We start from the raw sequence: 21,524 nt of genomic DNA on the forward strand, positions 1-21,524 counted from the left end.
TTTAAGATTTCCCAAATGCCGGGTTAACCAGCGCCCTTAACTTTCCCTGCCACAACGTGATCAGTGGTTCCCGATATTTGCGTCCCTCTCAGAGAATGAGTGACTCTAATTAATAGCCCTCCTGTTGGGGCATCCGAGTGGCCCCCATTTGGCTGGAATCTGTACCCCGTTTTGGCTGGAATCTCTATTTGGATTCTGCCATCACATGCTAGAGGATCAACTGCTGAGGTTTCCTTTAAAGCAACAATTTCATATAGTTCTGTTCCCAGATTCCCACTGGATCCTTATAGTGCCCTTGAGTGTTCTAGGGCCTAGGTATTACCTTAGGCTAGAGCACTCCCACCAGCCATCTCCAGTTATCGCTTGCAGTTGTTCTGGTGATTGTGCCCAGGCACCTTTAGGTGCTTCATTCCTTCTCCATTTCTTGCTATTACCACCATCGAAGTGTCCTCTCAGATTCCCTGACTTCTAATGTGTTCTACGAGTCCCAGGGTATTGTTATGGGAGGGATAGGTGATGGCAAGATTTCTACATTAATATCTCATCTTAAGGAATTCTCCTCGGTGGGTGAAAAATTTGTTTTTGACTGATTTCGTCTAGAAGTAGGCCTTGTCCTCCACCCTCTTCCAGCTGCTTCACTATCATTGTACTGTCTGAATTAATTAATCTTATAAGATATAATAAATGGAACAAGAGTATGGCCCTGCGATTAAGAGTGCATTGTCCGGTCATGCAAAATACACTTTTTATATGAATCCCCAGTACCATGTCTGGTTTATTCCATTTTAGTGACTTGCCACATCGTTGTTGGTGTCACCTTGTCCAGTGTATAGTTTATGGGATTTGTTTATTGACCTCTTTGGGGCAGACACATTCCTTCCTGTCGTTTTGGGGTTCTCGCCATGATCAATTTCCTTCTATGTCTCTTTATGTGCACATGTTGGTTCAGCAAATGCAAAGACTTTTATGTTGCTACTGTTGGCTTGTATAATAATAGTACCGGTATTGCAGATGTTGAATGTAAGATTTCCAGTTGTCTGTGTCTTCATGGCGATAGACCCTTATTCCTTTTATGGTTGAGGAAAAATGTTTGGAGTACAAGACACTAAACTTCTTGGACTAGGTGCATGGTGCAGTGAAAAAGATCAGGTTAGTTATATTTTTTGCTGAATTGGCACATTTGCAGGAGTCCGCAAACAAAGGCTCTACGGTGCAGTTAACATTCTTTTAAAATATTTTCTTACGCTTCTTTTTCGCATTTCCGGTGGATATATTCTGTCTATTTATGGTGTTTTGGCTAGTGGATGATCTGGTAAGAGACATGGTGGTGGTTATTTTGTAGTGCCTTTAAAGTCCAGTTGCATTTGTTGGGTCTTTAGGAAGAGGAGGGATTGCGGATTACGTCAAAGAATTAAGGGATGCTGGTGAATACGAAGATATAAAGGGTCGCTGGCATTTGGAAGGGTAAGCGGATGCACTAAGGGTGAATCTTCCATGTGGTCTGATCATGAAGGTAATCCCAGTGTTGTAAGAAGGCTCTGAAGTGAGGTCTCCTGATGAGGACACAAGCTGATGAGTCCAGTCCGTTAAACAGGAGGACTGTTCTTCTGAGTGGGTACTTGGTCCCACTGTTTGTTTTTCTAATTTAACACAGGCTGTTATGCAGTTGAGTGATTATTGGGAATGACATACAAGGCCTCTAAATAGGAGAATTGTTTATTTAAAAGGTGAGTAGATTTCATGAAAAACATGTGGCATAAGTGATTTTCGATGGTGCCAGACAGGATACTTCTCTTTTGAATTAACCTATGTTATAGTGCACTGGACTTTGAGTAACTTTGTCTCACTGATTCTTAAATTGTCATGCAATTACTGTGATGTAGTTAGTCTTTTTTTGAATTCATACAGAAGATGACTGTTGAATTGCCCATTTGGCCATGTTTTAGAGACAATTATGGCCCATTTAATACCAGTTTCCATTTTTTATGACCTTTTTTTAAGCTTGCGCGTCAGGCACTTTAGAAACTCATGAATCAACATTCAACTGAAAAATTGTCAAGCTTAATAGGCTTATGCTCAGCATTATATGGTGGAGACTGTGATCAGTGTTTCCCTGAATTCATTTTTAGTGTGATATGATTGCATTGCTGTGAGATTGAACTGAGTGTTCGTAAAAGATTTAAGCCTTGTTTCACTGGATAATATCCAGCATCGTCTTCTGTGTGATGTAGTTAATATGCATACATGAGTGGACTTCTATTCCAATATTGAAGCTGTGTTCTGTGAGAGCAGTTGTTTTTGTGTTGGCTGTTCTTACTCTTGAGGTGCTATTCAAAATGTACTTCTAGGTAACAACCATGCCGTCTAATCCACCCCAATAGCTTTGGTTAGTATTTTGTAATTGCTTTCAACTATTACATTATGAGATCATTTGGTTGTTTTTATTCTACATGCAAAATTGTATATTTCATAAATTAATTTGATAATTCATTGCATCTGTATATGCAAGTTTCGACCTTATGAGCACATTTTAATATGTGACTATTGAGCATTACTGCACAACTGTACAAACTCAGCCATGTTCTCTTTCAAATGTTGGGAAATGCTGACGCACTAGATCAAGCAACCTGAGAGCTCTGGTTATAGTGACATCTCACTCACCTAAATTAATGTGCTAATGGTTAAATTCTGGTGTCCAATTACCGTCCAAATTCTGGCTAGCATTTGTTCCAAACACTTATTTTGTCTGCTTACAGGCCGTATTGGGGTGTTTTCCTGTTTAAACTGCTTACAGTCATTGTATGTTGGTACTTCTGTTGGTGATCTGAGTCAAGAACAAGAATTAGAAATCTTAATTCACAGATAAGTTTGCGGTCTTTAACCTTTTGCCTGCTATGGTTCCTATAGTATCACTGTACTGAGAACTTTAGTTTGTTTCTGCGGCAGTCACTAGAGTGGCATACATTAGTTTGATTCCACATGTTAGTATGTATATGGACGTCCTAAAGGCAGGGAGGGAGTTGCTTTTTTGGGATATATGTATATGGCCATATAGTGCTAAAAGGGTTACTTGAAACGTAAAAGTCTGTCGACACAAACCCTTATTTTCTTTTTCTTCCCACCTAGGTTCTTTTGTAATTCTGCTTCTGAGTTCGACTGTCCGGCACGCAATGGGATCAACAAATCTCCAAATGTTGTTACACTGAGCAGCTCAAATGTTATTAACAGCCAGGGCCCAACCAAAGATCTCTTAACTTTAGCTGAAGAGATTGATGTTTTTCAAGATTCTCAGTCGCATAAGGAGGTGTGTGGTCTTCAGCCTTCTGAAGAGGAAATGCTTAAATCTCGGTCGCCCATCGAGAGAAGATTTAAATGTCAGTCACCCAAGAAGGAAAAGCATGATTCTCATTCGCCCAAAAAAGGACTTTGTGGTTCTTCTGTAACCAAAGAGGAAAACTGTGGTTCTCCATCACCAAAGGAGGACAAATGTGCAAAACCGATTTTGGTAACCCCCTTGGGAACACCAAAAAGCTGTTTTAGTTGGTCTGGAAGTCTTGGCGGAGAGAGCCCAAAAACTCCTAGCTCTTCTCCTGGTCTGCTGGCATTACAGCAGTATTACAGAAAGACTGAGTGCCTCACACCAAGGTTCCAGAATAACCTGTGCACTACTTTACACAATGGGAGCCTCAGAAACAATGACCCACAGGACAAAGAGGTACTCCCTGCCCGCAGCAGTGAATGTTCTCCACAATCTTCCCAAGTAGGTGAATTGTCACAGGTCCTACCCACCGCGCCCACGCTGTCAAACGGGGATTCCATTTTAGAGGTAAGTTATAATTAAGGTTTTGACATTTACAGGTTTGTTTTCTTGCATTTTGGCTTTAAACCTAGGAGGGGTTGTCTTCGGTATTCCAGGTCTGTGTGACTAGTTTAAGTGCATTGATTGAGGGCTTAAAAGATCATGGAAAGTTAATCCATTTTCTACTATACATGAGATCTTTCAGATTCCCAACTGATTTGGTCTTCCACTTGACATGGGTATATTTACATCTTTCACTTTTCCCAACTGACTTTCACCAACCCACCCCCTCGCAGAGTTCTAATCCTAAAGTTCAGTAGTGATTTGAATACTTTATGTGCCCCTTTGGGATACCAGGGTTATGTTATGCTGCACACACAAGCCTGCTTTCCCTGCACATGCTTTCTTATCTGAAGTTACTAGAACGGATGGTACCGATTTTGTAACCTGTGAGCCCAGTTGCAAAATGCCATGGTAATCTCAGAATAAAGCATAAATGACATGAGATCCCACAACTGAATAGAAATAAAGAAAACATGAGACATAATAAATCTGCAGCCATGTTCTCATTCCCCTTTGCACTTTGTGCAAAACATGCCCAAGTTATTGCTTGCTCTTTAACAATGTCAAGGGTTTCATTGGAATGAGTCCTACACAGACCGGCCTTTTTTACAATCTAAAGTTCAATATTCATCAGGGATTCCACCAAGTTGATACACATTCTGTGTGGCAAGGACGGGGACAGAAGTAATTACTTCTCGCCATACTACCCTACCACTCAACCTAGAACCCCATATCTCTAATAAATTCCATTTCGAAACTCTGTCCTATACATGTGAAAGTTGAATTTAGAAGTGTGCCCAATAGCCTCCCTGAGAAAAGTTGAATCTGATGTGTAAATGATTGCATTTTGAAGTTGCGCCCAATAGCCTCCCTGAGAAAAGTTGAATTAGAAGTGTTCCCAATTGCATTCAGAAACTGCGCCCAATAGCCTCTCTGAGAAAAGTTGAATCTGATGTGTAAATGATTGCATATTGAAGCTGCGCCCAATAGCCTCTCTGAGAAAAGCTGAATTTGATGAGTTCATGATTGCATATTGAAGCTGCGCCCAATAGCCTCCCTGTGAAAAGTTGAGTTAGAAGTGTTCCCAACTGCATTCAGAAACTGCGCCCAATAGCCTCTCTGAGAAAAGTTGAATCTGATGTGTAAATGATTGCTTTTTGAAGCTGCGCCCAATAGCCTCCCTGAGAAAAGTTGAATTAGAAGTCTTCCCAACTGCATTCAGAAACTGCGCCCAATAGCTTCCCCGAGAAAAGCTGAATCTGATGTGTACATGATTGCATTTAGAAGTTGCGCCCAATAGCCTCTCTAAGAAAGTTGAATTAGAAGTGTCCTAATTGCACCAAGAAATTTTTCCCAACTGCATTTGAAGCTGCGCCCAATAACCTCTCTGAGAAAAGTTGAATCTGATGTGTACATGATTGCATTTGAAGTCGCGCCCAATAGCCTCCCTGAGAAAAGTTGTATTAGAAGTGTCCCTAACTGCATCTACAAATGTTCCCAATTGCATCTAGAATCTGCGCACAATAGCCTCTCCGAGAAAAGCTGAATTAGAAGTATACATAATTGCATTTAGAAGTTGCGCCCAAATAGCCTGTCTGAAAAAGTTCAATTATAAATGTCCCTAACTGCATCTACAAGCACATTTAAAATCTGCGCCCATTAGCCTCTCTGAGAAAGTTGAACTTGGAAGTGTACATAATTGCATTTAGAAGTTGCGTCCAATAGCCTGTCTGAAAAAGTTGAATTATATGTATCCCTAACTGCATCTACAAGTGTTCCCAATCGCATCTTGAAGCTGCGCACAATAACCTCTCTAAGAAAAGTTCAACTTAGAAGTGTACATGATTTCATTTAGAAGTTGCGCCCAATAGCCTCTCTGAGAAAAGTTGAATTTATGAGTGTTCTCAATTACATTTAGAAACTGCGCCCAATAGCCTCTCTGAGAAAAGTTGAATCTAGAAGTGTACATGATTGCTTTCAGAAGTTGCGCCCATTAGCCTCTGTGAGAAAAGTTGAATCTAGAAGTGTACATGATTGCTTTTAGAAGTTGCGCCCAATAACCTCTCTAAGAAAAGTTGAATTTAGAAGTGTACATGATTGCCTTTAGAAGTTTCACCCAATAGCCTCTCTAAGAAAGTTGTATTAGAAGGTCCCAACTGCACCTAGATGTTTCTCGCAATCGCATCTTGAAACTGCGCCCAATAGCCTCTCTGGGAAAAGTTGAATTAGAAATTTTCCTAACTGCATCTAGAAGTGTTCCAAACTGCATTTATAAACTGCGCCCATTAGCCTCTATTATTAATGGAAATTAGAAGTGTACTTGACTGCACCTAGAAGTTGCGCCCAATAGCCTCTCTGAAAAAGTTGAATTTGAAGTGATCCCAATTACATCTAGAAGCTGCCCCCAACAGCTCTCTAAGAAAAGGTGCATTAGAAGTATTCCCAATTGTATCCAGAAAGCACCAAATAAGTCGTCGACCAGTTGAACCCGAAAGTCTCCCTAAAAAGCGTTCATCATCAACCCTTGAACTACAATCAGAAACCCTCCTAAATCAACCCAAAGCTCGCACCGATCATGAGTGCAGTCACTCCCCCCACTCCTGTCAGAAACGACTCCCGTGGACCACCTCCATTCTCCGACCCGCCCCCCCCTTCCCATACCCTCGTCCGCAATCCTTGCCACCACCCTCTCCAAACACCAAGCCAGGGGTGCACGATGGCGAGCAACCCACCCTAAGACCACGCACCCCCTGAACCCCACCGCCGACCTGCCAGCAGTGCCCACTGTGCCCACTCCCGCCCTCCTTACTATCATATCTAGCACACCCGACCCTCCAATCGCCCAACCCCCTCCTTGCCCCCATACCCCTACCACTTTCACCGGCCGACCGCACCATTTCCCATCCCTAAAAACTGCACGCCTTGCAATAGCAAGAACCGAAGCCGCGTCCCTCTCCCCCTCTAACCCCCCTACCCTCTCCCACACACCAGTTGCAGCAAAGAAACTAAAGAGGAAACGTTCCTGGTCCCCCTCAACCTCTCAGCTCTCCTCGCCTCCCCTATCTCGACCCTGCACCTCTCTCCCACACTCTCCTCCTTCCCCCGTGGCCTCTCCTTTCCTGAAACCCCTCTCCCTCGATTTCTCCTCGACTGCAACTGAAACTCCCAACCGCCCACTCCCCTTCCTCAAATCCTCCACCCCGAACCCAATCAACCTATCACAAGCAACCACCCAACCACGCCCGAAGCCTAAATACTTCTCTGCTCGCCCACTTTTCCCTAGCATCACCAACCTTAACCCCCTCCCTCCAGCCTCTCCGCCCCCCCCACCCAAGCACCAAACCGAACCCTGCCCGCAGATGTAAACTGTATCCTTTTTAACGCGCGATCTGTAGCTAAAAACAGACACTGCATCTTTGACCTCCTCACCTCTGTCAAACCGGACCTAGTTTTCATCACTGAAACCTGGTTCTCTGATGACTTCGGCCCAATCGCTAATGAAGCCTTTCCACCTGACTATTGCCTCATCCCACTGAACCGTCCGTCCAGAGGAGGGGGGATAGCATTCGTCTTCAAATCTCACTTCCGTGCCACAATCATGGACAACCAAACCTCCATTTCATCCTGTGAATCGCTCCTCGTTAAACTATCCCTCTCCCCGTCGCTCTCACACAGCTTCCTACTAATCTACAGGCCTCCTGGCTACGATAGACATTTCGCAAACAACCTTTGTGACTCCATCGCCTCCCTCCAAATCAATCATCCCAACCTCACCCTCCTTGGAGACTTCAACATATGGCTCGACAACCCCACCAACCTTATGACCCACGCCCTGGTTGACGGTCTAGATGCAATTAACCTCCAACCCCACATAAACGGCCCGACTCACTTTAAAGGACACACTCTCGATGCCATCTTTAGCTCCAATACCCTGATTCACCTAAAGCCCCCCACCCCTATCATCTGGTCCGATCATTTTATTCTCTCGTTCACCATCCACTCTCCCAGCCCCCTTCCCAAACGCACATCTGAGCCTCCGAACCTACGCAAGTGCTGGAAAAAACTAAAAATCACCCCAGACCTAGCCGAGGCACTCCTCCAGTCTCCACCACCTACCCACCGTCCCCACAACCATCTAACGCCTGAAGTCTTTGACTCATGGCTCAATGCATCTCTGACACGACTCACTCCCCTGTGCAAACCACCATCCCGCCTTGGCCCTTTTCCCAGATGGTTCACTCCTGAGTTAAAAACCACTAAACGGCATTACAAATACCTTGAACGCAATTGGCGGAAAGAGAAAACCCAAGAGAGCAAGACCACCTTGGCCCGACAATTGTATCAGTACAAGGCCGAAATCCGGAAAGCAGAAAAAGCCCACTACAACACCCGAATCCTAAACTCCAAAAACCCAAGCAAAGAACTCCACAAAATCATCTCCGAATTCACCAATCCAGCCTGTAACACAACCATCCCGACCCCGTCACAATCACTGTGTGATTCACTCTCCCTCCATTTTTACACCACGGCTATTGAAAGGACTAAAACTCTAAACACCAAATTGGCTCTCCTACAACCAATTGACACTCCGCCGCCCGCACCGGCCAGCCCCTCACCTGCGACCTCAAAGCACCCAACGTTCGAATCCTTTAGTCCATTATCACCAGAGCAATTTCTCAAACTTCTATCTTCCCGCAAACCATCTGGATCACCACTAGACCCTTGCCCAGCCAAAACTCTCAAAGGAATTTTTGCCTCCACCTGCGCAGGAGAGCACGCAAGATCTATCATAAACGACTCCCTTTCCTCCGGTATATTTCCCGAGGCATTCAAAATGGTATACGTCAAACCTCTAATAAAAAAATTTTTGCTCGACCCTCTCGAGGTCAAAAACTACCGCCCAATCTCAAACACCAGGTTCCTTGCCAAACTCATTGACCGAACCGTCTACTCCCAACAAAATGCCTTTGTCGAAGCCAATAACCTCCTAGACCCTGCTCAATCAGGTTTCAGATCACGTCACGGAACCGAAACCACCCTAACGTCGATCTGGGACGACCTCAAAATGACAGCAGACGCCGCAGGATGCGCAGCACTAATCCTCCTTGACCTATACGCTGCCTTTGACACGATCAATCACTCAATCCTCCTAGACCGCCTCCACTCCCTAGGAATCCGTGGAACCGCCCTTAAATGGATAGCCTCTTTCCTCAAAGACAGGCACCAAATAACCACACTCTCCGGCCTTACCTCCCAAGCTCGACCAGTCGACACGGGAGTCCCTCAAGGAGCATGTCTATCTGCCTTGCTGTTCAATCTCTACCTGATCACCCTCCCGCCAATAATTCGCTCACACAACATCATATGTTACAACAACGCCGACGACACCCAACTAATCTTAAAATTCCTGAACTCGAAACCCAACTCCCGACCCGACCTGGCAGCCTGCCTCCTTAACATTGACCGCTGGATGACCCAAAGCCACCTCCTGCTAAACCCCGCCAAAACAGAAATCATGGTGTGCGGCAACTCCGATCTTCTTCCGCACCCTCTTCCCTGGCCACCCGCCATGGGCAACTCACCGACACCCTCCAACACAGTGAAAAATCTTGGATGCACCCTAGACTCCGGCCTAACACTCTCGCGCCGATTCAACAATGTCTCAAAGTCCTGCCACTACACCTTAAAACCCTCAGGCGCATCTTTCCATACCTCTCATTTCCGAACAGAGTCTCTGCCGTCCAATCAATCGTTATATCCAGACTGGACTACGGAAACCCCCTATACCTCGGAATCCATGCCTACCAGCTGAATAAACTCCAAAGAGCACAAAACGCGGCGGCCAAAATGCTACTTGCGCTAGGTCCAAGAGACCACGTATCCCCAGCCCTCAAGACACTGCACTGGCTTCCAGTAGCCCGTAGGGTGGCTTTTAAAACCTTATGCCTCACCCATCGAGCACTGCATAAAACTGGACCTCAATATCTTCAAGAAAAACTAATACCATATCATCCCTCTCGCACCCTAAGATCAAGCTCAGCCGGCCTCCTAACAATTCCTAAGACAAACTCAATCAGGATAGGCGGAACATCATTCTCAGCCCAAGCTCCAACCCTGTGGAACTCGCTCCCACCCCACATCCGCCTAACTGAGGACTTAACGTCCTTCCGCAAACTACTGAAAACCTGGCTCTTCCCCTAAAACCAACCGGCTTCCAAACTAGCACCATCACACCGACCTATCAATAAACGACTAAAGTAGAACAAATACAGGGAAGCAGATATTACGAATAAATCAATGAGAAACTAAGGAGATCTGAACCGATGAAATGCACATAGCAGTATGTAAAAGCTAATATGGATAAATAATTCAATGAGAAACTAAGGAGATCTGAACCGATGAAATGCACATAGCAGTATGTAAAAGCTAATATGAACGCAAATACAGAGAAGCGAACAGAACTAAGGAGCACGTAGAACTGATTAGGGCGTATAAAATTAACTTTACTGAACCAACAAACGTATAGACTAGGTGAACGCGTGGCCAGACGATCGTATACAAGCGAACGAGCATATAGAGAGGATGACCGTGGAGAGCGGAAGAGTGTTGAGGGCAGAGGTGTGTTGAGGGCGGAGGTGTGTTGAGGGCGGAGGTGTGTTGAGGGCGGAGGTGTGTTGAGGGCGGAGGTGTGTTGAGGGCGGATGAGTGTTGAGGGCGGATGAGAGTCGAGGGCGGACGAGTGTCGAGAGCGGACGAGTGTCGGGAGCGGACGAGTGTCGGGAGCGGACGAGTGTCGGGAGCGGACGAGTGTCGGGAGCGGCCGGGCGTGGAGGGCGGCCGGGCGTGGAGGGCGGCCGGGCGTGGAGGGCGGCCGGGCGTGGAGGGCGGCCGGGCGTGGAGGGCGGCCGGGCGTGGAGGGCGGCCGGCCGGGTGTGGAGAGTGAAGACATGTGTGGAGAGAAGACGTGTGTGGAGTGAAGACGTGTGTGGCGAGAGGACGTGTGTGGCGAGAGGACGTGTGTGGCGAGAGGACGTGTGTGGCGAGAGGACGTGTGTGGCGAGAGGACGTGTGTGGCGAGAGGACGTGTTGTGGCGAGAGGACGTGTTGTGGCGAGAGGACGTGTTGTGGCGAGAGGACGTGTGTAGCGAGAGGACGTGTGTAGCGAGAGGACGTGTGTAGCGAGAGGACGTGTGTGGCGAGAGGACGTGTGGATGGCCGACGAATGTGCAGAACGGACGAATTGCTTAACTGCATGACGTCCATATTATACCTAGAATGCATGGATCCTTTAAAAGATCATACCTCATATCACACCCCACGCTTACTCTCTCCTTACACCACCACCCAACTAGAACACAGAGATACTATGACACCATTCGGTATAACTGTTCTCATATCAACATATGATGCCGCTCACCCCACATCACTCTATGTAATCACTGCTGGTCTCGCACCCCCAGCCAGGCATTCTCCTCAGGCCTTACGCTGCCACTCTCGGTCTGGATAATTCCTGCCAGATTCGAACACATACTCCTGACCTCTCAGCCACCACACCTACCGCTATGAAGCAGCTTCCACAGGAATTTTCGCACCAGCTGCACACATACCATTTGCGTACTCGCACCTTTTGGACCCTCTCTCCTCCCTCTACTGACAAGAACTTCGGTTCCCAAGGGCGTTTAACCTACCAGCGCCTTCAGACCATACCAATGGTATATAAGGCGCTATATAAGTGCAAAATAACATAACATAACATGGTGTTTTGATAGTGTCCCATAAGATATTTTGCTTTCTATAGTTACTGGAGGTCTGGTCTTATAGATACTTACACTCCTGTTATAAAAGTGTCTAACAGGAAACAACCCTGCTGAAAGGACAGATTTTTTTCTGTCCTTAGGACTGATGTGATTGAAGTATCTTCAGTACCTTCAGTTACTAAACACATGATATCAAAAGAAGTGCACAGAGTGGCATACCAGTCAGTGATCTGAAACGTATCTTTCTTTTTTTAACACGGTTTGTAGAACATGGAACAGATTCTTTACATCAGTAACCCTTTGCACCTGTAGTAAAGCCTCTAAGGATTATTGTACCTGTGCGGCAAGAGTTGACCAATCCACTGGCATTTCATAATTCAAGCATACCGAAATAGACGACCCCATCGGCCAGAAGATATTGTCCTGGTGGGCTCTATGTAATTGCAACGACCCCCCAGAATTCCGACGGCTGAAAATGCCGACTTTTTTTTCTCTCAACCCTCTTTACACCACATACATTTGCGGGGGGAGACCCCCCACAACCCTCCCATACTATTATATTCCATACCCCTGCTCCCCCCCAGATATAAATGTGGTGTAAGGGGGGGGGGCGTTGAAAAGAAAATCGTAATTTTGGGAGTCGGCATTCTGAGGGCGACATTTTGGTGCATTTCCGTCCTGGTGCTTGTTCTATGCAAAAAGTGTATATCCACGGAGGGTGTCCCACTAACCAGTGCACAGCTGTTGTTAAGTGGCCCATCCCTCCCAAAAGACCCTGTTCCCCACCCTACCAGCATCCCCTGACATGGCTCTAACTTTTTCATGCATTGCAGCTGGGCCTGTTCGAGGGGACAAAACAGCCAGTCTATTCCTAACCCTATACACACATCCCGAGTTATCCCCTTGGCACTGAGAAGGAATCTGGCTCGCTCCCTAGGAACCTTCAGTTGCCACAAGTTGCAGTACGTCGCCCAATCCCGAGCAAGACCACGCAGAGCAAAAGTGGTTCGAGCCTCGGATCCGCGCTTGGAAACTGAACTCCGGTACGGTATTAGGAACGTTATAAAAAAACAAATAAATTAAATCCTGCCCACAGACCTGGTGAAATCTGTCTAGTGAGGGCCCAGACTTCAATGTTCCCCAGAGTTTGAAATGAGTACAGCATCCTTTAACAGCTGCAGCTGCTACACACGTCCACAGCCTTTGCCATGGCTTCAGCTCCAGAGGAAATCCAGATTCTTCAGTGTGCTCTCTTGGCCAGGCCAGTGGTACATCTTCACAAATCCTAAATATCCATTCATTCAGAAAGTCTTGTATTTATGCACAGGCAAAGTACCACTATATTGCTTCTCGGCTGAGGAGAGTCTCCCCATGAGGTTTGCCAGACGTTTTTGTCGTTGTGCTCTGAGCAGAATGTATTCTCAGTTCGCCAAAAGTTGCATCTAAATTGGTCATCTGTGCTCCAGTGAGAAGTCCAGTTGCCTTCTCTAGAAAACCCATTTGATCATAAGAGACAGGACCCCTGTAAACATTGTAGGCTGCAAGGGCCTACATCCCACCCCGGTTACCCCGTATCCCGCTTACTGCTCAGCTGTATCCTTACTTGTTTCTGTTGTGCTAGTCGTAATGCTGCAACTCTGAAATAGGGAACACAGACAAAGGTCATGAGAAGGTTATAATTCCTAATGAGGCATTCACGCATGTATACCTAAGCTCAGGCATGTCCAGACTAGTTGATCTGTTGTACAACAGCTTTGTGAATAGTCAAGTTCCTAAACTATTGTAGTCAACACATGAGAAACTGCATCTTTTTATAATCGAGCATAAAATCACATCTTATGCATCTGTGAGGAAACGCCACAAACAAGGTTTATCAGTGCGACATTTCTGTCACCTTTTAATTCTGTGTGGCTAATAGTTATGAGATAGCAGTCGGGAACTTTATAATTGGCTACATACCTCTCTGTTGCAGTAACATTGTATTGCTGACTTGTCCACTGATTAAGAAAAAAATCAGCTTCCTTAAGGGGTGTGGCTAGATGGGAGTTCCACAACCATGCTATTTATCAACAGCCTGCCCTCCATTATCCGGTGTCTCTGCGTTTACAGTGGGTGGCATGAATCCAAGAGGCTACCCATGTAACTTTAATTGCATTGTCAGTTATGAATAATACCCTATAAAAGGGGCATGCCAACTGGGAGCTAGCAGTCTTTTTCTGGTGTTCCTTAGAATAGACCAACTCCCCAAACTGGATGGAGTGGTAGAAGTGGTATAGCGGTCCTTTAGGCTGTGCCGTCTGGACTTGTGAGTGCAAAGAGTTTATAGTAGATATGTTTCTTTGTCAATAACACAGCAAAACATCCGGAAGGTGAATGTTAGAATATGCACTCCTGACAGGTGGCGATGAAGGAAGGAGCACTAGGCGGCCCATAAGTCCTTCATGGGGGCTCAATCCCGTTCTTCTGTTGTCTGTCTTTCTAAACCGTACAAATGGAAGCACTTCAGATCTCTGCTCACAGTTTAGCTAGTCTATTCTTCAAAATTACATTCTGCCTCCTTGCTTTCCTGACTGATTTTGGGGGATGGAGACAATGTTGCTTGTGCTGTATATGCAGCACTGTGCCGTTTCTTACCTGTTCTCTGGTAAAATGGGTACCCCGTTGCCATTTTTGCTTACAGGCATCTCAGATTGTGGTTTGAAATTCTTTCAGGATTTTTCCAACCTTTATAGTGTCTCCTCAAGAGCATGTATTGGGCTCTATCTAGCTCAAAAAGGTGTCCACTATCACAAGGATGTATTGGTAAATGTTGCATTTCTGGATCTGTATCAAGTCTACTTGTTGTTTTAAAAAACAAAAGTCCATAAGGTCCTAACTAGGCTCCTGGCATTGTTTGCAAGCAAATGAGGCACTCCGTGCTCCAGATAAGATTTTGCAGTGGAAGCATTTTACACTCTATTTTTTAAAGTTGGGAGTAGAATGATTTTTTTTAAGGGAGTAAAAAAGTAACTGCCATACATAATGGGAGAGTTTAAGAAGCGAGTAAAACATGTTTAACTGTAAAGCAGTATCGTTTTTGTAATAGATACTACTGTTCACCTAGTTATTTATGCACATTAAAATATGCATTTTTACCACTGCGGATGAGGCAGTAACAATAGTAGTTTTTCTTCCTCTGGCACTTTGTACTACTGGTCCAAACATATCCATGGTGCTGTGTGTATAATAGCTGGGGGACGGGCTCCTATGTCTTATTTACTATTTTTTTGGGGAGTCTTCTTACTCCCTATTTTTACTTTTTAGGAGTAAGAGTGGCTGGTACCTCCTTATCAGTAGGGCTGAATGCACTGCCTGCAATAAGCCTGTGTTATGGCAAAAAATGTCTTGACGCCTACCAGTTTCATCTCATCATGGCAGTCATAACCCCCCCTTTTCCCATATTGGCAAGACCAAAATCCTACATACGAGCCAAGTAGGAAAATAGTACATTTGGTGCGACAAAGTCACCATGTTAGTCTCCTCACAGGGTATCCATGTGGATGACGTTTCCATGACCCAAGAGTCTCTTTGATTCTGGAAATTCATTCTGAATATTTGCTAGTTCCTCCAGTGTCGTAAATGCACAGGAGTTTGTGTCTTACTCATTATTCTTAGTACTTATTCTGCCTTAGGGTCAGAAATGGTTGCCTGTTTAGCAGCAGCATTAGCTAACGTGTCTGTGTATAATCTTGTCATTTAGCGGCCGGTGTGCAGCACACTTCTTAATTGTTGACTGGGTGACATAATGACATCTAAAAGTGCTGATGCGCAAGTATAGATTTTAATCTGGAAACCTAAAGATGTAAGAGAGACCTCTGAGCTTTATAAAATGTGTCTACTGTGAGTCTCTGTATATGTTGATACTCTGTTCTGCTAATTTGTATGCACATGTCTGTGCAACCAGTTCTGCAATTTGTGCTGAGTATACATTGGGTATTCTACCACTCTACTACTTCCTGGGTCGAACAAACTGCATGCCCTGACTTACTTTGACCTTTCTCATCTAGGTTTCAATATCCGTGAACAAAATATACAAAGTCGGTTTTAAGTGGAGTACCCACTTGGTCTTGTTTGTGCGAAGGACTTTTAAGGATGTCAACACAGTCATGTGGTTCACCGTCAATAGGCGCAGGTACCAATAATACTTGATTTATTATGGTACACTGTCAGTGCTATATTTGTGGAGTTCAATAGTAACTTTTGTATTGGGTTAGTCGAGATTGTGCTAGATGACTTTTTCAACAGTAGTCCTATAGCATGGTGGACAATAGCTTCTGATGGTTACTCAATCAGATTGTTATACTGCAAGAGTAGCAGCTACTAATTACCTAAGAAATGGGGACAAGCCAGTGCAAACAGACCAAGGGCTGTACCATAATATGCAACTGGCATGTTTTTCTCAATTGTTTTGAATCAGTACTACGAAGGAGAATCCGTTTAGTTTGTGACAAAGTGTGAATTTCTTTTTATAATTGTGCAAACCTAATGTTGGTGCATATGACAGCCCCCGTTTAATTAAATGAAATGTTTTTTTCAATTTCTTCTGTCCACTGTAAGGGCTTTGTGGTATTTCGTTTAATCAGTTGTTGTAGTGGCATGGCAGGTTTTGCTGTTAAAGGAATGCAGGGAAGTATGGTAGCTGCATTCAAGACTACAGGGAAGGGCTGTAGAATTACAGCATTCACTGAACTAAGGTCTCTAGCAAACCTGTAAGTATGTCTCCCAGGCTTCTTTGCAGGTAATATCTGGGTATTACACATCTGTTATTCAGTTTCGCTGGGATCTGTTATTTCCTTTGTAACTGGCTATACCCTCCTCAGCTTCTGGACGCAGTTGATACTTGGGAATTCTGGGTAATAGTGGAGTCTGATTTGCTTTAATTCGTAAATGGTCTGCCCTGTGAATGCAGTCATCGTCATTATCGTGCGTTGACCAAAGGGAACTTGTGACTGTGGCCAATTGGTTGTTGTGGTCTGGAGGCAATTTTAATAGGGGGCTATCAGCAATTCAAAGCTAAGTATTAACTCAGGGATTGTTTAGCTCTGTAAAAAGCAGAGCAAGGAAAGCAAAACCCAATGGTACACTTTAAGAAAGACACATGGTATTTCAAGGTAGGTAAACCCTATTGGTGAGCTTTTACACTCATTCAGTTAAGAATACTAAAACAGTACCAACACATTACTTATTAGAATGTGGAGTATTATTTGAAGTAAGTAAAGCAACTTGTATACTTTTACATATGACTGCTCAAATAGTACTGGCTCACACCCACAACTGTTACAGAAAAATGACAGTTCCACTGTTTAACTAGTGGTGGCTTGCACTAGCAATTGTTAGTTACAACACTAACTGATAAGCAAATACATTTTGTGAAGGTATCACGAATAAGACACAGACAACTGAATATGATTTTTATGTACAAACCTTTATTAACTAAAAAGGACTGGAAAAAAGCCTCAGGGTGGGATTTCCCTACCTAAATAAAACTAATGATAGTCTGTCGGGAAGTCCAAAGCAAATGTCTGTGTCCGAAACCTATAGTTGCCCTTGGATCTAACTGTATACAATGTGTATGGATGTCTCTTAAGTGGAAAAGGGGTTTCCCTCCTCTCCCCAAGATTCAAATAGTTGAGGGGTTCCCTTCCCCTAGCTTTCAGGTCTTCCAAAGTTTCAAAATAACAATGTTAATTGGTATATTCAATGTTCCAAAACAACACAATTCCTTGGGATCTTTCCTAGCTCTTCGAGTTTTACCTGTCACCAACTTTACATGCTTGTACTCTAGTCTAGGGTTTATTAGTAGTTTGGTATTAGTAGCCGCACATGGCTATTTCACATGCTTATCCCATGCAGGGCTTTGCCAGGGCCGCATGTGGCTAATCAATATGCCGCACTGTTTTTAGCCACATGTGGCTAGTAGCATACATCACAGGGTATTTATCCGTGAGTACTGTTTGGCTGTGCTCCGAAAGCATCAGCGGTTATTGAACCACTCCTAGGACTGACTAATGGTGAGTATGCCAAGGTAGGTATGCATGGAATGGGTGTGCGAGTTAGTGCAGTCAGTGCGTTGAATTTAGGGCGTTCACATGCTGCATGCAGTGTGGCTGGCACTTAGCTTGATGGGAAGTAGGGGACCGAGATCTGCTGGGGCTGGGCCCCCTGCACGGCCCCTTGCTCCCCACGGGGTGAGAAAGCGCTGCAGGACTTATCTGTAGTTTGCCAGGGGCCAGGATGTCAATCCGGAGGGGCGTGGCACCTCACGTGTGGTTCGGAGGACGGAGCTGCTTGCTGTACGTCTTGTCAGCTTGGAGTCTCGAGCACAAGCCTCGTGCCCTTGTTTGCGCACATGTGCGTTGGCAAGCCACTCCCAACGTGGCTTTCGGACTGTTGTTCTTGGCCCAGGCTCTGTTAGGAAATGCAGTTCTGTAGGCGTTTCCTCTGCAGGAAAGGCAGAGAAGCCTATGGAAGTGGCTTGACTGTTTTAATTGTTTTGCACTTTGGCTTGCCTCCAACACTGCTGGTACTGAGCACTGTCTGCAGTTGATCCATTGGCCCCCTGATAGCCTTTGTTGGATGTCACCCTTGACCCCAAGCCCTGACTCGCCTTTTGTAAGGTCTATGGTAGAAAGATAGACAGCGTTGCCCAGTCGATCAATGAGATCATCAATACCGGGGCATCGGGTAGGTATCAAAGGCAGACATTGCATTGGCGTTTCTAAAGTCAATACAAAATCTCCATGTCCCATCGGGTTTGGTTACTTACACGATGGGAGAAGACCAGGGACTACCAGATGGTTCAGTAATGCTAGCCTCAAGCATCTGCCTGACTTCCTGGATGTTGGTTGCTTTCCTCGTCTCAGGTAGTCTATACGGGTTTAGGTGTACCACTTTGCCCACACGAGTACGGATATGGTAAAATCCTTTCATTCTTCCTGGCGCCTCTAAGAATACATCAATAAATGGAAGCAGTAGGTCATAAATATCTTGTTTCTGGTTGTTAAGTTCAGAATGGATAAATACCTTTATATCGGAGTCATCATGTAACAAACAAGTTAGAATGGTGGTAGTAGACTCTGCAGGGTTTTCTTTCCCATCCTTTGATAGGTTGATATGGTATACCAGGGTTTGCCTCAGCGGTCGGGTCGGGAGATTTTGTAGTTACACGGTCCTGTCTGTTCTAGTACCTCGTAAGGTCCACGCCATTTGGAAATTAGTTTATTCTCTGAGGTTGGTAATAACACTAACACTTTTGGTCCTACCGAGAAAGATCTTAACCCCTTAACTGCCAAGGGTCCCTCCCCAGTATACCCCTCCCTCTTCCCCCCCAGTGCCAAGGCCTTTTTCTGGTGATTTCGGTATGTCGCCATTCAATCCTGTGTAACTTCGTTACATGAGATATCCCGGCCGAATTTGGCTCCGTTTCTTAGAATCCTAGTTTGCTGTATGGAGGTGACAGAAAATAACCAAAAAGGGAGCAATTTGTTTTTTTTTCTTCAGAAAATGCCAATGAAATGATGTACAAAGAAGCCTGTGTTTTTTTCCTTGTAATAGCTACGAACAAATGGTTTGCTGTGCTGAATTTGTCATTTTCCAGGCTTTTCAAGAAGCAGTTGAGTGGAAAACAAAAAACATATTTTTACATGGTTACCATCCGTTTTGTGAGAGGTAGGCGCTTTTGCCCTTTTTTTCCAATAGGGCATGCGTGGTCGGAATCGAAAAGGAAAGCTGAATGGGAAGACAGAAAGGCATACATTTCTGAAAAGTGGACAACATTCCAAGAGCAGGAAGGGGTGATTTGTGCAGTTCAGGCAACCACTTTGAAGGGAAAATGTCCATAGTTTGGGTAAATATTGGAAAATTTACAGAAAAGTTATGTGGTGGACATGGTTGGCCCGGTAAGGCAATGGCTTCTGTGTATTTTGAGAAAAGCAATGCTCCGCTACATTCCCCTGACTCTTCCAGTTAGGAAATCGCACAAGCAATACCACAAGCAAGAACTGAGCCATGGTACACAGGATTTTTATGCTTACAGCCTAAACCAACGTACTTGGCATGTGTAAATAAGGAAAACCAATGTGATGAGGAATGGCAAGCATACATTTTTTTTTTAAAGAGCACAGGCAGCCCTTTTGAAGGGTAGGTTACTTGTGCAGGCTACAAAAGCGTATATTTCCTAAAGCTGCGACTAAATGTAGGTCACATTTGGGAAAGGAAAGGGTTGTGTGACAAAGTGCAGCAGCAAATGTATGAAAATGTTATGAAAACCAAGCGAACACAACAAATGTCCTTGCTCTTGTGGACAAGCTACAGATTTGGGCCTGGGATGTGAGATGTCGCAGCCACGTAGGAAAACGGGGCACCCCATGCATTTCCGAAAAGACACCTGTAGGAATCCAGAGGTCTGACTTGCACGAATCACCCCAGAATGTATTACCCACAATCCCCGGCAAAGTCCAAAATTTGGCATAAAAAACAGTTTTCAGACATTTCTCCCTGCCAACCACCGAAACACGCCCCAACAACACATGTCCTACCTTGCCGGGTTTCCACAGGTGTCCCGACGAGAACGGTACCTCCATATGTGTTGGTGCACCTACCTGGGCACAAAGAGAAAAGGCTAAACCACTGGTAACCCCAATTCTTTCGGCAGAGCAGATTTTGCAAGGTTTTGCTCTTGTGGACAACCTGCAGATTTGGGCGTAGGGTGTCACAGCCACCAATGAAAACAGGGAACCCCATGCATTTCGAAAAGATACCCGTGGGAATCCACAGAGGTCTGACTTGGGTGAATCACCTTAGAATGTATAACCCACAAGCTCTGGGCAAAGTTTCTGACATTTCCCACCTGGAAACTACTGAAACCTGCCTCCAACAACACATTTCCTACCTTCCCACATTCCCACAGGTGTCCGGACGTAAACAGTACATCACGTGTGTGGGTGCACCTACCTGGGTGGAAAAGAAAAAGTGTTGACTGTCCACAAGTCCAATGGCAGTCCCAGGGAGCCCCGGCAGGGTCCCCGTCTGTTCCCCGAGGGAAATTCTATAATGCTGCCTAGCCAGAGCTCCAGGTTGGTCAGGGGTGATGTCCTTGGCCTTGGGTGGCTGTACCTCATGTGGGTTGACCGTCCACAATCCAGCGGTGGTTTCAGGGAGTCACGGCAGGCTTCCCATCCTTTCCTAGAGGGAGAAGGTGTAACAAACCCAGCCAGAGCTCAAGGATGCTCAGGGATGATGTCCCAGGCCTTGGGCACCTGCCACCCATGTGGGCCGACCATCCCCAAGCACAGTCTGGAGCTCTGGCTGGGCTGCGTTGCAGCTTCTCCTGGCGGGAAAGGTCAGGGATCCTGCCGGGGCTCCCTGCAACCGCTGCTGGGCTTTGGTATGGTCAAACCACATGGGAGACAGCCGCCCAAGGCCACGAATATCCCCCCCCCGACCACCCTGGAGCGCTGGCTTCTCCCAGAGGGAGAAGCTGTAACGCAACCCAGCCAGGCTCCGCAGTGGTAGGGGGTCATATCCCCGGCCTTGGGCGGCTGACTCCCATGTGGGTTAAATGTCCCCAAGCCCAGCAGTGGTTCGCGGGAGGCCCGGACATTCCCCATCCATTCCCTGGAGGGAGAAGCTGTAACGCAGGCCAGCCAGAATACCTGGATGGTTGGGGATCATGTACCTGGCCTTGGGCACCCGTCTCTCGGTTGACCATCCCCAAGTGCAGCAGCAGTTCCAGGGAGCCCCGGCAGGGTCCCTCTCCCATCCCGGTGGTAAATTCTGTAACGCATCCCAGCCAGACCTCCAGGATGGTCAGGGGTGATGTCCCAGGCCTTGGGCTGCTGTCTCCCATGTGGGTTGATCATCCCCAA

General features: G+C 45.7%; 1 protein-coding gene across 1 annotated transcript in view; it reads left to right on the top strand.

Moving 5' to 3' along the window:
* The window catches only part of EXO1 (exonuclease 1), a 373,191-nt gene that overhangs the window by 261,532 nt on the left and 90,135 nt on the right, over positions 1-21,524 (top strand). The window contains exon 11 of the mRNA XM_069608142.1: positions 3,127-3,826. Coding sequence (XP_069464243.1) covers positions 3,127-3,826 — 700 coding nt within the window. The remainder of the gene's footprint in view (positions 1-3,126; positions 3,827-21,524) is intronic.

The sequence above is a fragment of the Ambystoma mexicanum genome, chromosome 4q (assembly GCF_040938575.1).
Source record: "Ambystoma mexicanum isolate Mex_15411 chromosome 4q, UKY_AmexF1_1, whole genome shotgun sequence".
NCBI classification, from domain to species: domain Eukaryota; kingdom Metazoa; phylum Chordata; class Amphibia; order Caudata; family Ambystomatidae; genus Ambystoma; species Ambystoma mexicanum.